The 21,630-nt window shown below is 29.0% G+C and overlaps 1 protein-coding gene across 2 annotated transcripts; it reads left to right on the top strand.

The window, feature by feature from the left end:
- The first annotated feature begins 4,636 nt into the window (after positions 1 to 4,636).
- LOC135951663 (sodium- and chloride-dependent neutral and basic amino acid transporter B(0+)-like) lies at positions 4,637 to 20,140 on the top strand. Of its 2 annotated transcripts, none has more exons than XM_065501346.1 (10): positions 4,637 to 5,211; positions 10,131 to 10,265; positions 10,331 to 10,500; positions 10,618 to 10,712; positions 10,805 to 10,940; positions 14,804 to 15,131; positions 15,206 to 15,354; positions 15,677 to 15,805; positions 15,872 to 16,078; positions 16,336 to 16,861. In XM_065501346.1, the coding sequence occupies exons 1-10, from the start codon at positions 5,049 to 5,051 to the stop codon at positions 16,618 to 16,620; spliced, it is 1,797 nt and encodes a 598-aa protein (XP_065357418.1). In that variant the 5' UTR covers positions 4,637 to 5,048; the 3' UTR covers positions 16,621 to 16,861. The 2 variants fall into 2 exon arrangements, with proteins under 2 accessions (XP_065357418.1, XP_065357419.1); XM_065501347.1 differs by lacking the exon at positions 16,336 to 16,861 and adding an exon at positions 19,622 to 20,140 and having other exon boundaries at positions 4,793 to 5,211.
- Positions 20,141 to 21,630: the final 1,490 nt, after the last annotated feature.

Raw genomic sequence — 21,630 nt, 5'->3', positions numbered from 1 at the left:
CTACACAGTCGAACAGTGAGTGTAAACAATTATTGATGTTTTTTGTTGTGTGTTGTTTTTGTTACTGTTGCTGTAGTTTTGTTGTGATAACAAACTTATCGGATGTAAATTCACATACAAATACATGGATGTATGTACAAATATAATCCAAATCGGAGATGAGCAATACAAATTGTACTTTTCCAGACCAAACTGTAACAATACATATTATTATTAATATCTGGTATATTAATATGAATATTAGGTTGAGTTCTATATTGGACTTTTTAAATTTTCGGTGATCCCAATGTATAAAATTATTATCCAGATGCCAAAAACTTAACATGTTGGAAAAATTGTATTTAATTTACCCATAGATGTTTAGATGTTTTGTATTTAATTTACATAGATGTTTAAATAAAACAAATTTCTGATATCGTTTGCCCTATAACTTGATTCCAAAAAAAAACATAAAATTGTATGCATAGAGAATTATACATGATGTAATAAGTAAGGTGAGAGCGTTTCGACAACAAACACAATATTTCTTGCTGATAAGAGCATAGGTTTTTTCAAAATTGAATTTGTCAAATAAAAAATAAACAAATTTTATTTTTGCATATTAACAAAAAAACGGCCGTTAAATTTAAATTATTTTTGAGAAAGAACAACGGTTTAATAGTGCTTTATCCAAATTTCATTATATGAAATCTTTTTATTTACATTTTCATTCATGTTTTTTGATTTAAAATTTTTTTTTAAGAAAATAAAATGTATTATTTTTTCAAAATAAATTCAGTTTGACAAAACACAAGCACTTTCAAAATAGATAAATAAAAATCAGCTGTGTTGTTGATTTCACCTTACTTAGTGCATCCTGGAATTATATATAGAGACGAGACACTCCGATTTGTCAAACAAAAATACAACAAATCATACGTCTGATCCAAAAACAAAATACATTGACTAGCATGTATTTTGTTGTTGCCAGAGATAGGTTTTTGACAACAGACTTAGGTTTCTGACAATTACGTCTCGTCTCTATGTTACCTAGCGATGCCAGATTCAGATTCGCAAAAAGCTGGACATTGGGGTTCAAAAAGCTGGACAAACCAAAAAAAAACTGGACATTTAAAAAATGACAGAAAATTTCGGTTTTGTGTAAATAATTTTTATTAAAATATATTTTTATCCACCGTTATCAACATATATGTATATTATTATTATTATTATTTAAAAATATAGAATTACAATTAAATATCATTTCACTCTTTAAAATTTATTTAACTAAACATACATTTTTTACGTTCAGTCTAGGGTTCCTACACGGGAAAATTTTCCTGGGAATTCTCTGGAATATTTTTTTGTAATTTTTCGGGAAATTTTCATCGGGAATATATTTATAAATTTTCTTCTTAAAATTACAATATTCAGATTCGTTGTGATGGCCAATTTTTTTAAGGATTGCAAGAATCATTACTTTTGAAATAACCGAATTATTTTCACTCATTAAGAAGAATCAAATTCAAATTTTATGTTCTTAAATGAATTATTAAAGTGCCTAACATTGCAACTTCTAAGGATATTTATATTTAGAGTAAATAATAACAATAATAGTGGTTTATTATATACAACATGATTAGAAAAATGTCTATTTCGAAATTAACTACTCATGCTTTACAGATTTAACATAGTGTAAATTCTTAAATTTTTTAATAAAACACTAGAATTTTTTGATACCGATTAAAACTAGAGTGTGACAATAAAGGGAAGGTAAAAAGTCCGAGAAATTAGGAACCCCAGTTTAGTCCATCAAATATATTAGGGTGTGTCGATTTAGCAATCGATATTGTGCCATCGATATTTCGATAGCTTTTGGCATGAGGAAAAAAAATTCCACTACTACATACCAAACAAATAATTTTTCTCAACTTTTATTTTTAAGGTTTTTTTAGATGTAAAAAATCGGCAGTTTTTCCAAAAAAAATTTTAGTAGTAAGTAAATTTTAAGTAATAAATAATATGGATATTTTTGTAGAAAATTTATATTTAGCTGGACAAATTGAATTTTAGCTTGAAACTGGACAAGCATCAAAAAAGCTGGACAATCCAGCCAAGTCCAGCCCGGCTGGCAACCCTAATGTTACCCTATGATTGTATGCATAACCCCAAATTTAGCATTTTAAATATTTTTTTAAAAACGAAATTTCAAAACACGTACACAAAAGCCCTTCCGAGCCATTATGTTCTCCGTATTACCACATTTGGCAGTAGCATAGAATATGTTCAGAGATTTCAGCTTGAAGTTTACAAAACCTACACTGATCATTTGCAATATTACCTAAAATAAATAAACCAATTCACACTTTCAGAGAGATAGCAACAATTTAGACTTCGAAGCCCAAAATTTAAATTTTGATAAAAAATAGGTCAAATTCTGAAGATTCTCAAATAGAACATATTTTTTATACCAAAATGTTCTCCGTAAAGATACTTTACAGAAAAACATAAAATTCTTAGTGAATAGTGAAAATCGTTTATTTTTGGATTCATATTATTGGTAATTTGGTTGTCTAACTAACAAAATAAATCTACTCCATTTAGTCCAAAAGTACTATTTTTAAAAAAGCGGACCAAGGTATGGCAAAATTTTAAAATTTAAATTTTGAAGTGCCAATAACTCGTAAATTATAAGAGATAAATAGATAAATTGTAGGGCCCATTTTAATAACTTAAACTCGAATACTCCTTGGCCCACGTCAAATTTTATTCCGATCGGACCAGCCGTTTAGAAATGCCAAATTTATTTCCAATAAATTTCGATTCTAGCCCAATGAGTACTGCAACACTAGGATCATTCCCAAAGATGCTTGGAATGCGCATGTGCCCATCCAGATCACCCGGCATTAAACAGTATATCCCCGATAATTTGGATGCAATATATGCCTCCACCATTACCAATAAATGTAAGGGTGGGATGTGTTGGATTGCACCCAGAACAAGAGTGGGACAGGTCCTCATGAACCCAGTAATAGAAATACAGTCACCAGTTCCACTTTATTGCACCATGACAAGGCAGCATATGTTATTATTGGCCTTATAACTGTAATAAAAGACCAGTAAATCATCTTTGGTTTTAACGCGCACGCTTTACGAAAACGTCTCTGGTAGGTATATATTGCTCTAGTAGCTTTTCTGATAGTATTGGATAAGTGAGAATTGCAAGTGAAAGTCCTATCAAGTGTAACCCCAACATATTTTACCTCCTTAGAAACCTTTATAGATGAACCATTCAATGCTCTATGAGTCTAATAACTCTTCAGTTGGTAAATAACACAATAATTGTCTTGGCTGGGTTGATGGCCAACCTTCTATTCAGGCACCACTTGGTGGTTATATTCAGAGCAATCTGCATCTTATCCGATATCGTTACGTCATCCCTCCTAAGTCCAACTTAATAACCCTCGATGACAGCATTTCCAAAATACATTTCCTTATAATGTACAGAACTCCTTTTCTATGCAGTGCTAGATCAATAGCACCCTATGACGTATTGTCGAAGGCCCCCTGAATGCCAATAAACGAACAAAGCGATGTGTAATTGGCACCTATGGCCTTCTCGATTAGCTTCGTCACATGAATAGTGGCAGTCACCGTAGATTTACCAGGTTGATAAGCAAACTGGAAACGGTGTATTTTATTCATCAAAAGATCAGTATCCCTTATATAACTGTCGATTAGTTTCTCCATCGTTCTTAAGAAAAATGAGCTGGCAGTTGTTCAGATTTTCCCCCAGCCTTAGGTATGAAGACCACTTTAACCTCTCGCCAAGTCGTTGGCACATGATAAGCCATTAAACTTGATTTGAAGATTATCGATAGTTGAGAAACAATTATGTCACCTCATTGTTCTAGAAATCATGGACAAATTCCACTTTACCCGATCAATACCAAAGAACCTGCCTACCAACTGGCGATTACTATTGGATATTGAGGGAACCCATGTGTAATTCGCAGTTGTATTGAAAGGCAATTAACCAGGAAAGTTAGTATTCAGGAGAAGTTTACAGGTCTCCTCCGGTGATTCAGTGTACGTACCATCTGGACGTTTCAACATACAAAGAATTGGTATGATCCCTATATAAGCCGAATGAATAGTTTCCGGGATATTATTTTCTCGCAGTAGCCACGCCATGTTGATCTTTTCGATCTATATATCCTCCACACTATAGTGGCGTATGGTATATAATCATTGGTCATACTCTAACATTTCCATTATTAATTTGTCAATTAATATTTTAATTAAACTAATAACAATAATTTTCCAAATTACACCAAATAATTCATCAGAGTACCGTGGTACTTTTCAGGTCTCAATTGTACTGAAAAGGTACTCATGCACAATTAAACCAATTTTTGTTCATGCCCGATCCCAATGTATTTTATTATAAAACGAGAGAAAGAGATGAAAGAAATACAAAATTAAATGAAAAAAAAAGAAAAAGTGAAAAAGAGTGTTTGCTTGTTGGACTGTGTGTATTTTTGTGTCCGTTAGTATTCAAATTGCATCGCAAAAGTGTGTTTTTTTATTTGAAATTTATCGTTACTTATTAGTCGTTTGTCAAAGCTTCTACTAATTACAACAAGTTAATGTTTTAATTAAAACTAAAGCTAAAAAAATTAAAAAAAATTCATATGAAAATATTATAATAATACGGATGAATTAATCAAAAAAATAACGTTATTTTCCTTAATTATTAATTTCAAGAACAAGTGTTTTTATTTTTCCTGCTAAATATTATTATCGTACATTTTTCAATACCTAGTACATGCACTCAAGAAATTTGTTTTAATTATAAATATTTGTTTGTTTATTTATTTTTCTTAATTCTTTTGTTCATAATTTTGAAATTCAATGTCAAGTTCATACACGGCAAATTTTGTAGATAAAAGCTGAAGAAAATAAAATTCAAAAAATAAAAAAAAAGAAACGAAAATTGTGCAAAAGAAATTGTTTATTTATTTGTGTGTTTTTGTTTATGGTTTCCAAAATATTTTGCTGGCTTGAAAATGGTGTATGAATCATCGTATGAAAGTGGCCGCAGTCCCTTTTTGCCCGATACCAAACGTGGTTATTGGGCCAATCCCAATGATTTTGTCTATGCTGGTCTGGGTCTGGCATTCCGTTTGGATGTGTTTTCAATGTCATGGTTCTTTATGATGGAATCGAGTGGTAAGTGTAAACCAAAACTTGATAATGAAATGAAAAAATTAGTAATATAATTAAATTGAAGTAAGAAAACTATTATTCCAGGCAACGATTTCGACTCAAAAAATATCTTATCAGTATTTGATGTTTGAAGCTGAAACTTTTTGGAACATTCTAAACTAGAGTTCTGTAAGATGTACGAAAGATTACATGTGTTTTGTTTTTATTGCAGTAACAAAACACGTGTAAAATATTGTTGATAAGATTTTTAGTTGACGCTGTCGAAAGGTTTGACATACTGATAATTAGCCTTCGATCGTCTATAATAAAGTGTGGTCCCTGTAAAATTTTCTGAAATGAACCAAAAACCATCTAAAATTAACAAAGAGCTGAATAATTCGACCCAATACTGATAATAACAATTGTTTTGTATGGGATTTAAGGTTAAAACAGATTCCCCTCACCATATTCTTTTTATCTGACCAATATAAATTTTGTTCTGTACACTTCGAAAGCAAAATTAAGTATATTTATAAAAAGGGGAATTTTTTAGCTCTTGATGATTTTCAGTTTCCAAAAACACAAAGTTAAACAAAAGTTATTTTTATTTGAGTTGATTAATCAATCAACTTTTTAATGACTATTCATGCTAAACACGACATATAACCTGTTTAAATGTTTAGTTAATAACACTTTTAATATTTTGTTCCTACGCTCAAATTTGTTCTAGTTTAACGGCAAATGTTCAAAGAATTAATTCTTAATTAAATTTTCAAAATCCTAGTATTTTCTTTTATCTGTGCAGGACGAAATCTGCCAAAAGTTGAAGATTTATATAAATTTTATTACAATATACAATATAAAGCAATACTTCTTAAATTAATTTTCAAAATCAAATAAAATTTATCTATTAAGTTTATTAAATTAAATGTATTAAAAATTAGCAAAATTAAATGATGAGACTAATGCCCAGTTTTTGACTTGTTATTTAAATACGTATTTAGTTAATTTTAACTTAAAATTAAGTTGTATTTAAATACAGTTTGAGTTTTTCAGTGCTACATAATTTGTCTTATTTAAATAAGATAAAAGTATGGTAGCACTACTAAATATCAAAAATTTATCGATAGTTTTGCTTAAAACAGCTGTTCAACCAAAACAAAAATTGATACATTTTGCCCAATAAGAAATAAAAGTTTATTAAACAATAAAATTATTGGTAGGAAAATGCACAAAAGAAGCTCCAATTGCCCCGCATCGGAATTGTAGTTTTTGCAAGACGCTTTTTTTAGCAAGACGCTGTTGTTTGTTTTTTTTTTTACTAGAATAGAGTGAAAAAAACCAAACATCAAAAGTCAGCTGTCAAAAACATATGGTAGTTTATGAAACTTAAATAGAATTTAAATGACCAACGTCGGCCATTTAAGTATCATTTAAAAAAGCACTGAGAAACTAATTTTCGCATTTAAATAGAACTTAAATATAATTCATATTTAAATACGAAGTCAAAAACTGGCTCTAAGACATATTTTGGTATTTTCCATTATTTAACATTTATATAGCGTTCATCACACATATTCTGACCAGCATAATGGAAATCAATTATGTCTCGCTATTAATGGTTTCGAGAGTTTCACTTCCCAGACTAGTCTGACGACAACGACTTTAATTTCTGCTTAGTCGGCACCTACACGCAGAGAAAAAATATAGTTGTGCATGTTTACTGTAACCATTTCTATCCTCACCTCATAAGATAAACAATAATTATACCATACACCACCGTAGTGGGGTTTGTAACGTCCAAAAATATTAGTCTTCTAACATCAAACTCAGAATCACTTTCTCATAAAATTCAACATAAATAACTTTCATATAGACATAAATCGCACGACCTAATTTCCTGGTGATCGGTTCATAATTGATCATAGCTCCCATATAAGGCCCACTTCCGAAAATCACTCACGAATATAAATTATTGAAATTTTATCATAAAAATGTTTTTTGATTATTTACTTAGTGTAGGGTATTGAACGACCATACTTTCTTACTTGTTTTTATACACTGCACCACCATAGTGGGGAGGGTATTATGCGTTTGTGCAGATGTTTGTGACGCCCAAAAATATTAGTCTAACACCCACCTTAAAGTATACCTATCGACTTAGAATCACTTTCTGAGTCGATTAAACGATGTCCGTCCGTCCGTCTGGTCGGCTGGCTGACTGGCTGTCCATGTAAACCTTGTGCGCAGAGTACAGGTCGCAATTTTGAAGGTATTGCGATCAAATTTGGTACATATTATTTTTTTGGCCCAAGGACCTAGCCTATTGAAACTGGCTGAAATCGGTCCATTATTTCACCTAGCGCCCATACAAATATCCTTCCGAAATTGGACTTTATCGGTCATAAATGTTTCTACACAAATACACAAGTTTTGTATATACAAAATTCATGTCACCAAATTTTGTTACGATCGGTCCATAATTAGTCATAGCTCCCATATAAGGCCCACTTCCGAAAATCACTTTAACGTGCATAAATCGCTTAAAAATGTTGGTAAACACACAAAATTCAACATAGTTAACTTTAATATAGACATAAATCACACGTACTAATTTCATGGTGATCCGTCCATAATTGGTCATAGCTCCCATATAAGGCCCACTTCCGAAAATCACTTTAACGTGCATAAATAGCTTAAAAATTTTGGTATACACACAAAATTCAGCATAGCTAACTTTAATATAGACATAAATCACACGACATAATTACATGGTGATCGGTCCATAATTGGTTATAGCTCCCATGTTAGGCCCACTTCCGAAAATCGCTAAAAAATATAAATTATTGAAAGCCCGACCATACTTAAATTAAAAATTTCATTAATAATACATTTGTTGGAATCTTTGATAATAACACAGACTGTAATACTGAACTCTGACATGTATTTACAATGGCATCAGCTTTTCCAACCTTACTTTTAAAATGATCAGACTGTAAAATATATATGTATTTGAAAAATTAAATATCGATTCTGTAGCCGCAAAAGTGTATAATACATTTTGTGGTTTACCTCGGAATAAAGTAAAACAAAAAGGGCCAGTATTATAAAACAATTAAAGTAATGCATATGTACTCGTATTTATGTTGGGATCGTTATGTCATTCTCAATTTTAACAGAAAAATTAATAAAATTGTGTCTCTAAATTAATAAGTAGCTGGCGGGAAGAAGAAATAAGTCAAATATTGATAGTATTAATTAAAGAACCTCAATTTCATACAAACCATTTATTACGTGAGATCTTTATGGCTTAGTGTAAAATATGATCGTGCTTGACACACTTACAGTGAATGTCACTTAAAATCGTACACCATCGTAGTCAAATTTTATTCATTAGTTTTAGAAAGTTGATGTTTTGGAAATATTTTAAAATGCTATTTTTATATTGTGTGTGCTATTACCTATCAGAAAATTGGGTATAATTTTAATTGCCCTTATCCACAAATAAAAAAATTGGGTAAGACTGTCAGTGCTTAGAATATCAACGCTTCATTTAAAATCGTAAAGGCACTAAAAAATAGCAAATGATACCCTACAAAGTATTAGGATTATTTAATATTAAAATTTTTTTAATTTTTAAAGTTTTAATTATAATTTAATATAATTGTACGAATTTAAGTGAAATATGAATTTTGTGATGTTCTTTAATTTTCATCAATATTTTTTTTAACGAATTGAGGTTTTGTTAAATTTTTTGTTGAAATACATATTTTTTGTTCCAATTAATAAAATGACTTTTAATTTTTTATATAATCACCTATTAATGCCTGTATAATTTCATAATATTTAAAAAAAAAATATGTTGTACGATTTTGAGTGACACTCACTGTAAATGTTTAGGTTGATATTTTATTGCATTACTTTTAAAATAATAATAATAATAAACATTTGTTTAGTATCAATTGAGTGGTATTTTAAAGCCGCAAATTAAAGCTTATCGCTAAACATTTTAAAACATATAAAAATGTGACCCGAACTTAAAGAAAAAAAATAATTAAACTGACTTTATTATTAAACTAGTGGCATTCATTTATTTTCACAACAAAAAATGTCCTAAAATATTTATTAAATTTTTTGAAAACTCTATTAGCAGGTTTCTGAACTCAGGGCCATTAAATTAAGTGCATACCATTAAGTAAAATATATCAATGCTAATAAATGCGTTTTAAAATCAATTTTGAATCCGCTATACCTAACTATACCCTACATAGCCACAGTATAATACGTTTGTACTGATCTTAGTAGGGACCAACATCTTTAAAACGATTCAAAATCACCTGTGACTGGATTCAAGATGTTCGTTCAGACAGACAGACAGACATTCCTCCGGAAAAACGTTTCACCCCATCAGAGAATTGCTGTAAGGTCACGATTTATCGAGTCATCTTTATTCATTCTAGAGAGCTAAAGTGATTGTTAGCAAATCTTTCAAAAAAAAAGAGAGTTCAATATAAAGTTCTCGGAACAAATCCTATCTATTAGAACTTGTATAGTTAAATGACTACAGCGGAAGCCATCTAACAAAATGGGGAAAAATCCCAGATTGATATGAAAGTTGGAAAAAGTTCCTAAATAAACTAGCCGGCGATCATTCTTATCCATACTGAACTGATTATGATAGAATTAAACCATTAACTGAATCTATTAGGATATTTAATAACCTTTGTGAGTATTTAGGTATAAGTTTTTGGAATTATGAAGCCTTAAGAAAGATGTGTTTTAATTTATTTAAAATCTATTATCAATATATTGACACTTAAATTAGAAGGTACTAATACGGTTACTGGTATCAAATTTGTATGATATTTGTGAAAAGTTGTGAAGAATTTTAGTGTCTAAATTGTGTTTTTTAAAAATGTTTATAATTTATTTTTCTTTTCCAGTTATTGCCTTTGTGCCCATATATTTATTAAGTTTAGTTATCTATATAATACCATTTATTGTGATACAATCATTTTTGGGTCAATTTTCCAGTAGTGGCTACATCTCAGCATTTCGTTTAACGCCTCTCTTTAAAGGTTTGTTGCATTTTGTCTAATAAAAAACAATTGCTTTTTTACATAAATTATTTGTTCCATTTTAGGCATTGGTTATGTTACACTGGCCCTAAATATTTGTGTACTTTCTTATTATAGTATTTTTGCCATGGTACCTCTAGTCTATATGTTTTCCTCTATGCAGCCAACATTGCCCTGGGGCTGTGAAGGTTTCAAGAAATGGGCCACAAATTTAACGGAGGATGAGGAGATAAATGTAAGATAAATTTATTTTTTTTTGAATATAAAGTTGGTTTTGTTAATAAATATTGGTAGTTTTTGTAAATTTTGAATATTGTTTAATATTGAAATAATATTTTGTTTATATTTTTAGCTTTGTAATTTATATGTACAAAACGAAACAGTGTCTGATAATTCGACTAATTCCAGGTTTATTAACCATCATATACCCTCAGTGTTGTATTTCAAGTAAGTTTATAGAGAGTTTGTTTTTAATTTTATAGATTTTTTAAGTAACAATATTTGAATTAATTAGCTATTTATCTTTATTTAATTTACAGAACTCTTTTCAATGACATAAATCTATTTAGTTTCGAAGATGTTGATTTCTCCATGTCATGGCAATTGATTTTATGTGCCATTTTAGTATGGGCCTTAGTGACTTTTATTATTTATAAATTCTTCAATACTGAAATGGTAAGTGTATTTCATTATAATTCACAATTAATTATTTCAGCAATTCATTCTATAAAACCATTCCCATTTAAAAGTATTCATTCATTGATAAATTCACACAATATAATTCATTCAATCTTTCTATGGTTAATTTTTTGTTCATTCAAATCGAATAAAAGTTTAACGGAAATATGTCTGCTTTTACACAGGGCAAGTTTTCTTGCCGCAAGTCTGAGTTTATAGGAGAGAGAGGCAAGAAGAAAGAAGAGGTGTACACACTTGCTTGTACTGGCAAGTCTCTTCAATTCTCTTTTGTTTTCTCATTTTCACTATGGCAAAGACTTGCTGTGTGTAAACAGTCGAGCAAGTGTAAAAGAAAATCGAAGAGACTTGCTTCAAGTAAACTTGCTGTGTGTAAAAGCAGACTATGTTTTTTTCAATCAGTTGTGTTATGATTTTAATCATTTACAAAATGAATTAAAAAATTGCCTTAAGACATTTTTGTTATAGATTTGAATTGAAGAACAATTGAATCATACAATCAGTTTTATTGAGCTATTTTGTAATGTGATTTGAATTAAAGAAATGTTAAATAATTCAATAAGGAATTAATTCCATAGAGAACTAATTCTCAAAAGAATGTATTCAATACATTTGAAGTACTAAAGATTGAATTCTTCAATGGAATGGTTAGAGAAAAAGTTAATTTGATTTTGAAAACTAAATGAAGAATTAATTCTTTGGAACCTTTGATTTTAATTCAGAACTTATTCGTTCTAAAAAACTGTTGGTGTATAAATAACACAGATCAACAGCAAAAAAATGCTTGAATAACCACTATATAGATTTGATGCACTAAGTACAAAATGGTAAAATTTTTCCATTCTATGAATAGATTTTTTTAAAAAATTTTAATTAAAATTATAAATTTTGTTAGACGTTTCTCCACATAACACTAGTTTACAAATCAAACAATTTTGTTTGCTCATGGAATGAAACTTATATTTTTGAGAAGAGCTAAGGACGCTAGTTAATTGACCATTTTTTGTTTCCCACTAGAGTATCCAAAACCGAAAACCGGTTTTTTCATCTTTTTAAATACCACCGGTTTCGGTTTTTTTTAACTTTTAGGTTTTTTGACAAACCGGTTTTTGTAAGACGGTTAACCGGTTTTAATGAAATATATTTTCAAAAGCTCATTCAAACATATTTATGAAAAACTTTCATATCATCAAAGATAAAATAATTGCATCAAAATAGAGCCTTATGAATTCAAAAATGATAAATTTCCAAAGATATAGTAGACAATTCTTAACACATTTATTATTAGTATCCAGAAAAAGAAATAAATTTATGGAGACCTTTTTCATATTAAACAAAAATTTAATATAAACCGGTTAACCGGTTTTTTTGAAGACTAAAACTGAAACCGTTTAATCAGTTTTTTTAAAAGACAATAATCAAAACCGGTTTTTTCAAAAACACACTTTTTCGGTTAAACCGGAAACCGGTTTTTTAAATTTGCCGGTTTTTTGGACACTCTATTTCCCACCTATACGTCAAAATTTTGAGATATAAGGGTTTTTATTTTTCACCTGCCCTGAGTACTACTAATGCATACTGTAGTGTACCGAATTGTAGTAATTAAGTATTTACATCGTTTTTGGGTACTCAACACTCTGGCGAAGCTACTAGATACATTCAGAGTTGTATTCTTTTGACAAATTCCAAAAAAAAAAATAACGGGAAAAAAATAAATACTGTTTAAAAGTACATCTTTCCTGTAGATAAACGTTAATAAATCGCTATTAAATACAAAACTCTAAAGTAATTACTATTTTAAAATGTCTACTAGTTTAAAATAAAGCCAGACCATTTTTGTTTTATTTGCGGAAAAATTATTCAGTCAAATCGAGGTTTTCCTATAACACAAACACTGCAAAATGCTTATTTACATTAAAAAATTTCGAAAAAGCTTTAGATAAGACAAAATCAGCATTTCAATATTTATGCAGCGTGTTCCCGAGTCTTTCTGAGGCTAAACTAAAAGAAAGGATATTTGTGGGTCCTCAAATAAGAAAAATTTTGGTTGATACCAAATTTATGTGTCTATTAACCGATGTTGAAAATGCTGCATGGAATTCTTTTAAACTTGTTGTTCAAGAATTTTTGAGGAATAAGAAAAGTCAAAATTACAATGATATTGTTGCGAATTTATTACATAATTTTGAACTGAACATGAGTGAAGAACATGGAGAGCGTTTCCATCAAGATTTGAAGTTTTTCGAGAGGAATTATCAAGGTTTTTGGAATCAGAATATGCTAGAGGGACACAAATGAAAATAATTATAAAAAGACGACTAAACACTTCACTTTTAATTTGTTTGTCCTAATTTAATGTACATTTTTATATGTTTCGTTTTTAATAAATATCTCAAAAGTTTGAAGTCCAGGATTTTTTTAATATTTTTTTCGAAGTTAGAAGACCTAAATACACAAATCCCCATATATTTCAATTCATGAGCAAAAACCTTATAAACTAGTGTAATTAATGATAACTCAAAAAAGGTTAGTCCAATGTTATTAAAAAAAATTTTAATTTATATCTAACAAAAAAGTAAAATTTTGTGAAAATGAGCGAATTCACTTAATTGTGAATAAATTCGAAAAAAATAATAAATTTTTATAATCAAAATCTCAGATTATTCCTATTATATGTGGCTTTTCGATAAAGCTATAAACCTGAACAATATCAGCCGTTTTCGATTTTTCATGATTTTTGTAAAACAAAAAAATTTGGTATTTTCACATAAAAAATATATTTTTTGCCTAAATTTGTTATTATAACTCCGAAACTATTGAGCCGATTGAAACCCAATATAAATGTTAAACTTTGTAAATAACACGAGGAAAATGTTTTCGAAATTCAATAAATCGAAAGAAGAACATTAACAAATCAATTTTATGTACATTTGTATGTATATCAACCAAAAAACTAAAATTTTGTGAAAATGAGCAAATTCACTTAATTATGAATAAATGCGAAAAGAATTAATCAATATTTATGACGAATATCCCAGTTTATTCTTATTACATGTGGCTTTCCAATAAAGCAACAAACCTGAACAATTTCAGTCGTTTTATATTTTTCATGATTTTTTAAAACACAAAAATTTGCTATTTTCACGTAAAAAATATATTTTTTGCCTCAATTTCTAATTATAAATCCGAAACTACTGAGCCGATTAAAACGCAGTATATATGTGAAAATTTTTACATAGCACGAGGAAAATGTTTTCAAAATTCGATCAATCGAAAGAAGAACTTTAACAAATCAATTTTATGTACATATGTATGTATATCAAACAAAAAACTAAAATTTAGGGAAAATGAGCAATTTCACTTAATTGTGAATAAATTCGAAAAGAATCAGTCAATATTTATGATGAATATCTCATTTTGTTGCGATAAAGCAACAAACCTAAACAATTACAGCCGTTTTCTATTTTTTATGATTTTTTTAAAACACAAAAATTTGCTATTTTCACTAAAAAAATATATTTTTTTTGCTTCAATTTGTTAATATAATTCCGAAACTACAGAGCCGATTAAATGCAATATATGTATAAACGAATTAAAGATTATGTAAATCTCAAATTGTCTAAGTTTAGTTTACTAACATCGGATGAACTCTTTTTGAGTTATCATTAATTATGTGGAAAAACGTCTAATAAAATTTATAATTTTACTTAAAAAATTTTAAATTTGGACCATATTTGTACTACTGCACAAATCATCGAAATTGTGTAGTTTTTAATTTTTCATTTATTTTGTTGCCTTGTTTAATAAATTATTTCATTTAAACCCTTTTATTACTCTAACAGCTCGGTCAAATTATCCGTTACACCGTTTGGACATTAGTCGGTCTTTTGGTATTGTTTTTAATACGCTTCAGCTTTTTACCCGGTTCTGGTCGTGTATATCGTCGTGTTATCATACCCACTTGGAGAGATATCGTAAATGGTATTTGCTCCATACCAATTTATGGTCTATCCGCCTTTGGTCCCGGTTGGGGCCTCTTCATAACACTGTCCAGTTTTAATAAATTCAAAACGAATATTATGAAACAGAGTTGGTTAATTGGTCTCGGGCAGTTGGGCATAATTATTGGTTTGGATTTGTTGGCCAATTTTACGGAACAATATTTTGGAGGTAAGTGTTGTAAAATGTTAATTAATTGAAATCTTTAATATGTATTTTAAATGAATATAAATTTCATTTCACAGAAGCCACAGATTTCAACTACTATACTGAGGTGGAGCATGTTTGGGTTTTATATTTATCATCCGGCAGTGCTATGTCCCATATGGCATGGGCCAACTTGTGGTCAATGCTATTTTATTTTATGCTGTTTTTGGCGGCCATGCTTTTAATTGTGAGTTGGTTGATGTGGCGTTTTAGGGATATATGAATATTTGGGTTTAACTAAAAAAAAGTTGTAAATGTTCTCAACTAAAATAAGGGCATTGAAAGCGCATTTTAAATACCTTTCAGATGATACCAATAGTTCATAAAAAAGACCTTTTTATTATTTTGATCGAGATGTCGCCAGGTCAAAACTTTGAGAAATGGTCTCCTCACACAAGCTAAACTTTTATTTTAGTTGGAAACATTGACAGCTTATTATTCCTCCATACAAATGGGGCCTTGCTATTGTATATAAATAATTTTTTACATGTTCTAAACTCTTTTACCAGATCATCCAATTATATTCCATATTGACCACCATTTTCGATGAGTTTGTGGCCTTGAGAGAACGCAAAGTTGAAGTTTGTATGGGTCTTATAGCCGCTACAGCAGCCATTTCTTTATACTTCACCTCAAATGTAAGTGGAATTTCTATATATCACAAAAGAAACTCGATATAAATCTTATATTTTCTCTCCCAATAGCATGGCGTGACATATTTCACCGCCCTTTCGACCGATACCTATATCACACAAACCGCCATTAATTTACTGTTACTCTTGATTGTTCTGTGGATTTATGGGCGGGTACGTTTCCAACGTGACATAGAATTTATGATAAATGAGCGTTTCTCCACATGGAAAATTAATATTCTGCGATTTGTGGCACCTTTGGGAATGTTGCTGGCTCTGGTAAGTGATATTTGTGTAAACCTTTAAACTTTAATTGTAATTTTAATGTCAAACTTTTATTTCAAACAAGTGTTCGTTTTAAGACTTGTAAGTTTGTGTTGCTGTCATATATCTCTTACAGAATAGGTGTGTTTTGTTCCAAATATCTTCCATCTATCTCTTTCCCCTTCTCTACTTATTTCTCCATGTTCGGTGTTTGTCAAATAATTGGCCTCAATTACTTTCGTTTATTCCTTCCAATTTTACTATACTTTCAGGCTTTGGGCATACAAATTGCCTTTTGGGAGCATTATTTCTCCACTTTAATCATCGATTTGTATTCCATACTAATGATTGTAGTACCTTGGTTAATAATACCCGGTTATGCCATCTATTGTATGATCAAAACAATGGGTACGATTAAAACTCGTTTCTCAAGATGTTGTCGCCCGACCGACTGGTATCCCGTTGAAGCCGATCATCGTCAAGAGTATGAAAAATCTATGGGAAATACCGACATTACTCACACATTAAATGATGAGAAGGATGAAGAAGTGATTTGATTTGATGTTTTGAAACTTCTTAAGTTTTATGTTTTTTGTTTTTAAATTAAATATCAGTATTTTCATAATTATTTACTGCTAAAGAAACGAAAATCTTTAGAGATTTTCATTAGAATTTTGTGCTTAAATATTAGTGTATTAAATATTTGGTATTATAAATATTACCATATGGATGTGTCAAAAGCTAAAAGGCCTAACTCCACTTCTCAATTTTGTTATATTACTATCTAACTGATCTGTAAATGAATCATTCTTTTTATACCATCCGCAATATATTTTTTTATACCCTTCACCTTCGTGAGAAGGGTATATATAAGTTTGTCATTCCGTTTGTAATTTCTACATTTTTCATTTCCCACCCTATAAAGTATATATATTCTGGATCCTTATAGATAGCGGAGTCGATTAAACCATGTCCGTCTGTCTGTCTGCCCGTCTGTCTGTTGAAATCAATTTTCTGAAGACCCCAGATATCTTCGGGATCCAAATCTTCGATAAGACATGCTTTCGAGAAGTTTGCTATTTAAAATCAGCAAAATCGGTTCATAAATAACGGAGATATGAGCAAAAATCCGGGACAACCTCGATTTTTGACCAATTTTTGATCTATATCTGGATTACTAAGTCATTAATATAGACAATATGGATATCTAATGATAGATATTTCAAAGTCCATTGCAACGATGTAGACAAGGCTATAGTAAGTTGGACCTACAATGGGTCAAAATCGGGAAAAATATTTTTTAACCCGAATTTTTTTTTATCAAAAATTTTTTTTTGTCATAAAATTTAAAAAAAAAAACAAAAATTTTTTAAAAAAAATTTGGAAAAAATTTTTTTAAAAAAATTAAAAAAAAATTTTAAAAACAATTAAAAAAAATTAAATTTTGTTTACCTAAAAATATTTAAACAAATTTATTTTAAAGTATAATTTGGTGAAGGGTATATAAGATTCGGCACAGCCGAATATAGCTCTCTTACTAGTTTGATTATAATTCATTATGAATTAGCTAAATTTTGAATTAATTCATTGAATTAATTGAAATTTGAATCAATTCAAACGAATTAGGCAGAAATGAGTTGCAATTCACTTCTAATTCATTTGAATTGAATTGATTTTGAATTAATTCAAATGAATTAGAAAAAAGAATTAGCAATTCAAATGAATGAATCAAAAATGACTTGCAATCAATCATATTCAAGAGCAAATCTCAAATCATAGTGGGAATGAAAAATATACAAAAATTGAAAAGCCTTGTTCTGTATCCGCGCCTGATCAATGAAAACATGGTGTTTGGAGTTTATTTCTTCAAGAAGAACTGATTTTTATTTTGAAATACGCTGAACGACAAAACACTTTTAATATTCAAGAAGCAATTAATATATTTTGAAATTTTGTGACCCACTACTTTTGCTAATATTTATGCTATATTTATTTCAAAAAAATAACACTATCTTCCACAAATAATCAAAAATCAGGAAAAATAACAATGTACGTAATGCTTGCTGTCTTTTACATAAAAAATTAGTTGAATGATAAAACGACAGTGATGATTACTGTAGATTTACTTACAAAATCAATTCAAATTTCAATCAATTCAAACGATTTGGAAATGAATTCAATTCAAATGAATTGCTAATTCGTTTTTCTAATTCATTTGAATTAATTCAATTCAAATCAAATGAATTGAAACGAATTGCAATTCATTTTTACCAAATTCATTTGAATCGATTCAAAATCAATTCAATTCAAATGAATTGAAAACGAATTGCAATTCATTTTTACCAAATTCATTTGAATTGATTCAAATTTCATTCAATTAATTTTTTTGTGTGAATGATTCGCAAATTAATTAAAAAATGATTGATTCATTTAAAGCTCTGCTATCTAATTAGTTCTGAACATTTTGAAGATTATTTAATGTATTAGGAGTGACTACAACCATTTTTGTTTCGTTTTATCATTTTCATAAATTTTGGCAATCAATTTTTCAAACTTCTCTAATTTAATCTAAATTTTATTTTCTGGAGTTAGGCCTTTTAGCTTCTGACACATCCATATATAGAATTAATTTTCATGTGTTCATTTCGGAAATGTTATGAAGCTTTAGTGGAAGGGTTTCGGCGAAGAATTATATTGCAGAAATACAATACTTCATAAAACTTATTTCTGGAGAAATTTGTGGTATCCATTAAAGTCCTATTTTGGTAGGATATTTGTTTGTGACAGATTTATTTTCAAAATTGTTATCGTCTGTCCCACTTCTCCAAAATGACAAACGAAGAATTTTCAACGATCAATATTCTATTCGAATTATACATAAATATTAATTTTTGCAGGATGTACTAAGTAAGGTGAAATCAACAACACAGCTGATTTGTATTTATCTATTTTGAAAGTGCTTGAGTTTTGTCAAACTGAATTTATTTTGAAAAAATAATAAATTTTAATTTCCAAAGAAACAAATTTTTAAATCAAAAAACATGAATGAAAATGTGAATAAAAAGATTTCATATAATGAAATTTGGATAAAGCACTATTAAAACGTTATTCTTTTTCAAATATAATTTAAATTTAACAACCGTTTTTTAGTTAATATGCAAAAATAACAAAAGCTTTGTAACGGTTTTGTCAAAGATTATTTACATTGTGTGTTAACATAAAAAATAATAATTTTAAAAATTCTAACAAAAATGAAAATCTCTTTAATTCTGAAAAGCAACTTTTTGAAGCAAAATTTTGCTAAAATCAACGTTAATAAAAATAACAAATAAAAGATACAAAATAATCTGGTGAGTATCAATAAAATTGAACTTAAAAAATAAACATCCCATTAAAAAAATCTAAAAGATGCCAAAATAAAATTTGTTTATTTTTTATTTGACAAATTCAATTTTGACAAAACCTATGCACTTGTCAGCAAGAAATATTGTGTTTGTTGTCGAAACGCTCGCACCCTACTTATTATATCATGAATTTTTGTTTACTCTATCTTTCCAGTTAATTGGCATTGTAATGGCCTACTACGAACACATGATATCCAGTGGAATAATTGCTGCATTCGCCATAGTTTTTATCCTTATTCCATGGCTTATAATACCGGGATATGCCGCCTATTCCATGCGCCAAAGTATAGGTACATTTAAGACACGTTTTCAACGCTGCTGCAGACCAAACGATTGGTATCCCGTTGAACAGGAGGACCGTCAGCGATATGAAGAAGCGATGGGTAACATGGATATAACCCATCAACTGAGTGAGATAACCGACAATGTGCTATAATGTGATTAGAAAATACTTGTGAAATAGTTGTGCAAATTTCAAGTGCAAAACAAATTATTTTTATACGGAGTTTAATTTTTGTTAATTTGAATTTAATTCTAGTTCAAGTTTAATTTTAATTTAATAAATAAAAACATTGTGTACATATTTAATTAAATGAACTATTGTATTGTAATAAATATGGATATTTCTTTAAATAAAGAGAATAATTAAGGCAATTACTTTGTAGTAAACGAATTGTGCTAGTTTAATCTGCATATTTGAGAGAAATTATTACCTGTTAATTGTAATAAATCTAAATGCAATATTTTGAAATGAGCCCTCAAATTTATACATTTTTTTTCGAGTTTTTCGGTCACACATTCCACAGTGGCTTAAGGTAGGGTCACACATGGCAAATATTTGCTCAAAAAAGCGTAACCACTTTTTTTAGCACAAATTTGTTTGACGTGTTTACTCATACAATTGTTTTGTAAGATCAAACAGCATCAAATAAAATAAAACAATTTTTTTTTTGTTTTAAATCATCCAAAGTAAAATATGTTTTTGAAATAAATAAAAGAATTCAAATATATTTTATTTAGTGGTTACGTCTTTTTCGTCAAATATTTGTCATGTGTGACCTACCCTTAGAAAAGTTTTTTTTTGTAAATAATTTGGTATGTCGGACTATTAATTGGAGTCCAATTATCTCCAACGGGGTTGGAGCTAAGGTGTTTTCGAGTTGATTTGCAGTTGTTCAGCTTCCTAGCGATAATGGGGACCAGTGCGTTGCCTTTCAAATTTGGTCACCTCGGATCTCAATTTTTTTTAAAAAAATCGCCAAAAATCCATTTATGATCCGAATGAGCTGAAATTTAAAATATAAATAGTGCTTAAGAAGATATGTGTAGGTTTATTTATTTTTTTAATTTTGCTCGATATTTTTATGGTTTTTTAGATATGGCGGGCCTACTAAGGGTCGAATTTTTTTTAAATACCACCTATATTATACATTTTATTAAGTTTTTCCACAGGTGGAGTAAATAAAGGCTTTTTATATAAGTATTTGACATTGGTGAAAATATTAGGACTTGAAGATTGATATGTGAGTAAAGTTAATTAATTTTATAAATTTTTCGTAAACGTCATGACGCGTCATTTACCTTAAAAAATAAAATTTGAATTAATATAAAATTTTAACGGTTACAGATATCATAACAAAATTTGGAACTAACATAGACTCAACTGTCCTTAAATCAACGACATTATAATTTTTGACTTTTTTTTTAGAAAAGTCCCTACTGTGAAGTAACTTACCGTGTAATAGTAAAAAGTCTTTGTAGATATTTAAGAAACATATAGAGTTATACAAATATAAAGCTTTTTTACTCAAATCTAATCTTTTTTTAAATTTGCAAAGTTTGGATAGTAAGCCAAAATTTACTTTACGCGCTTTTGCATTAAATTCTCTTTCCGGATCATACAAAAATTGTATATAGTCCCGAAGAAAATTTTTTTCTGTAAAAGAAAAAATATATAGGAAATTTTTGGAAAAAAAACTTGAAAAAACTTTTTACATGTTCCAACTTTTGATGCATGTAACTTTTTATAGGTACGAGATAACTGTTAGCAAGTTGATTTGATTTTATTTAGAATTTTATAAAAAAAAATAGCAGATATTTTTAAAAACAATTTCGACCCCCATAGGCCCACGATAGAGCAGAATTAAAAAAAAAATAATAAAT

Source organism: Calliphora vicina, chromosome 2 (genome assembly GCF_958450345.1).
Source record: "Calliphora vicina chromosome 2, idCalVici1.1, whole genome shotgun sequence".
NCBI classification, from domain to species: Eukaryota; Metazoa; Arthropoda; class Insecta; order Diptera; family Calliphoridae; genus Calliphora; species Calliphora vicina.
Note: the sequence above shows the minus strand (reverse complement) of the source record. Positions and strands in the feature narration are given on the sequence as shown.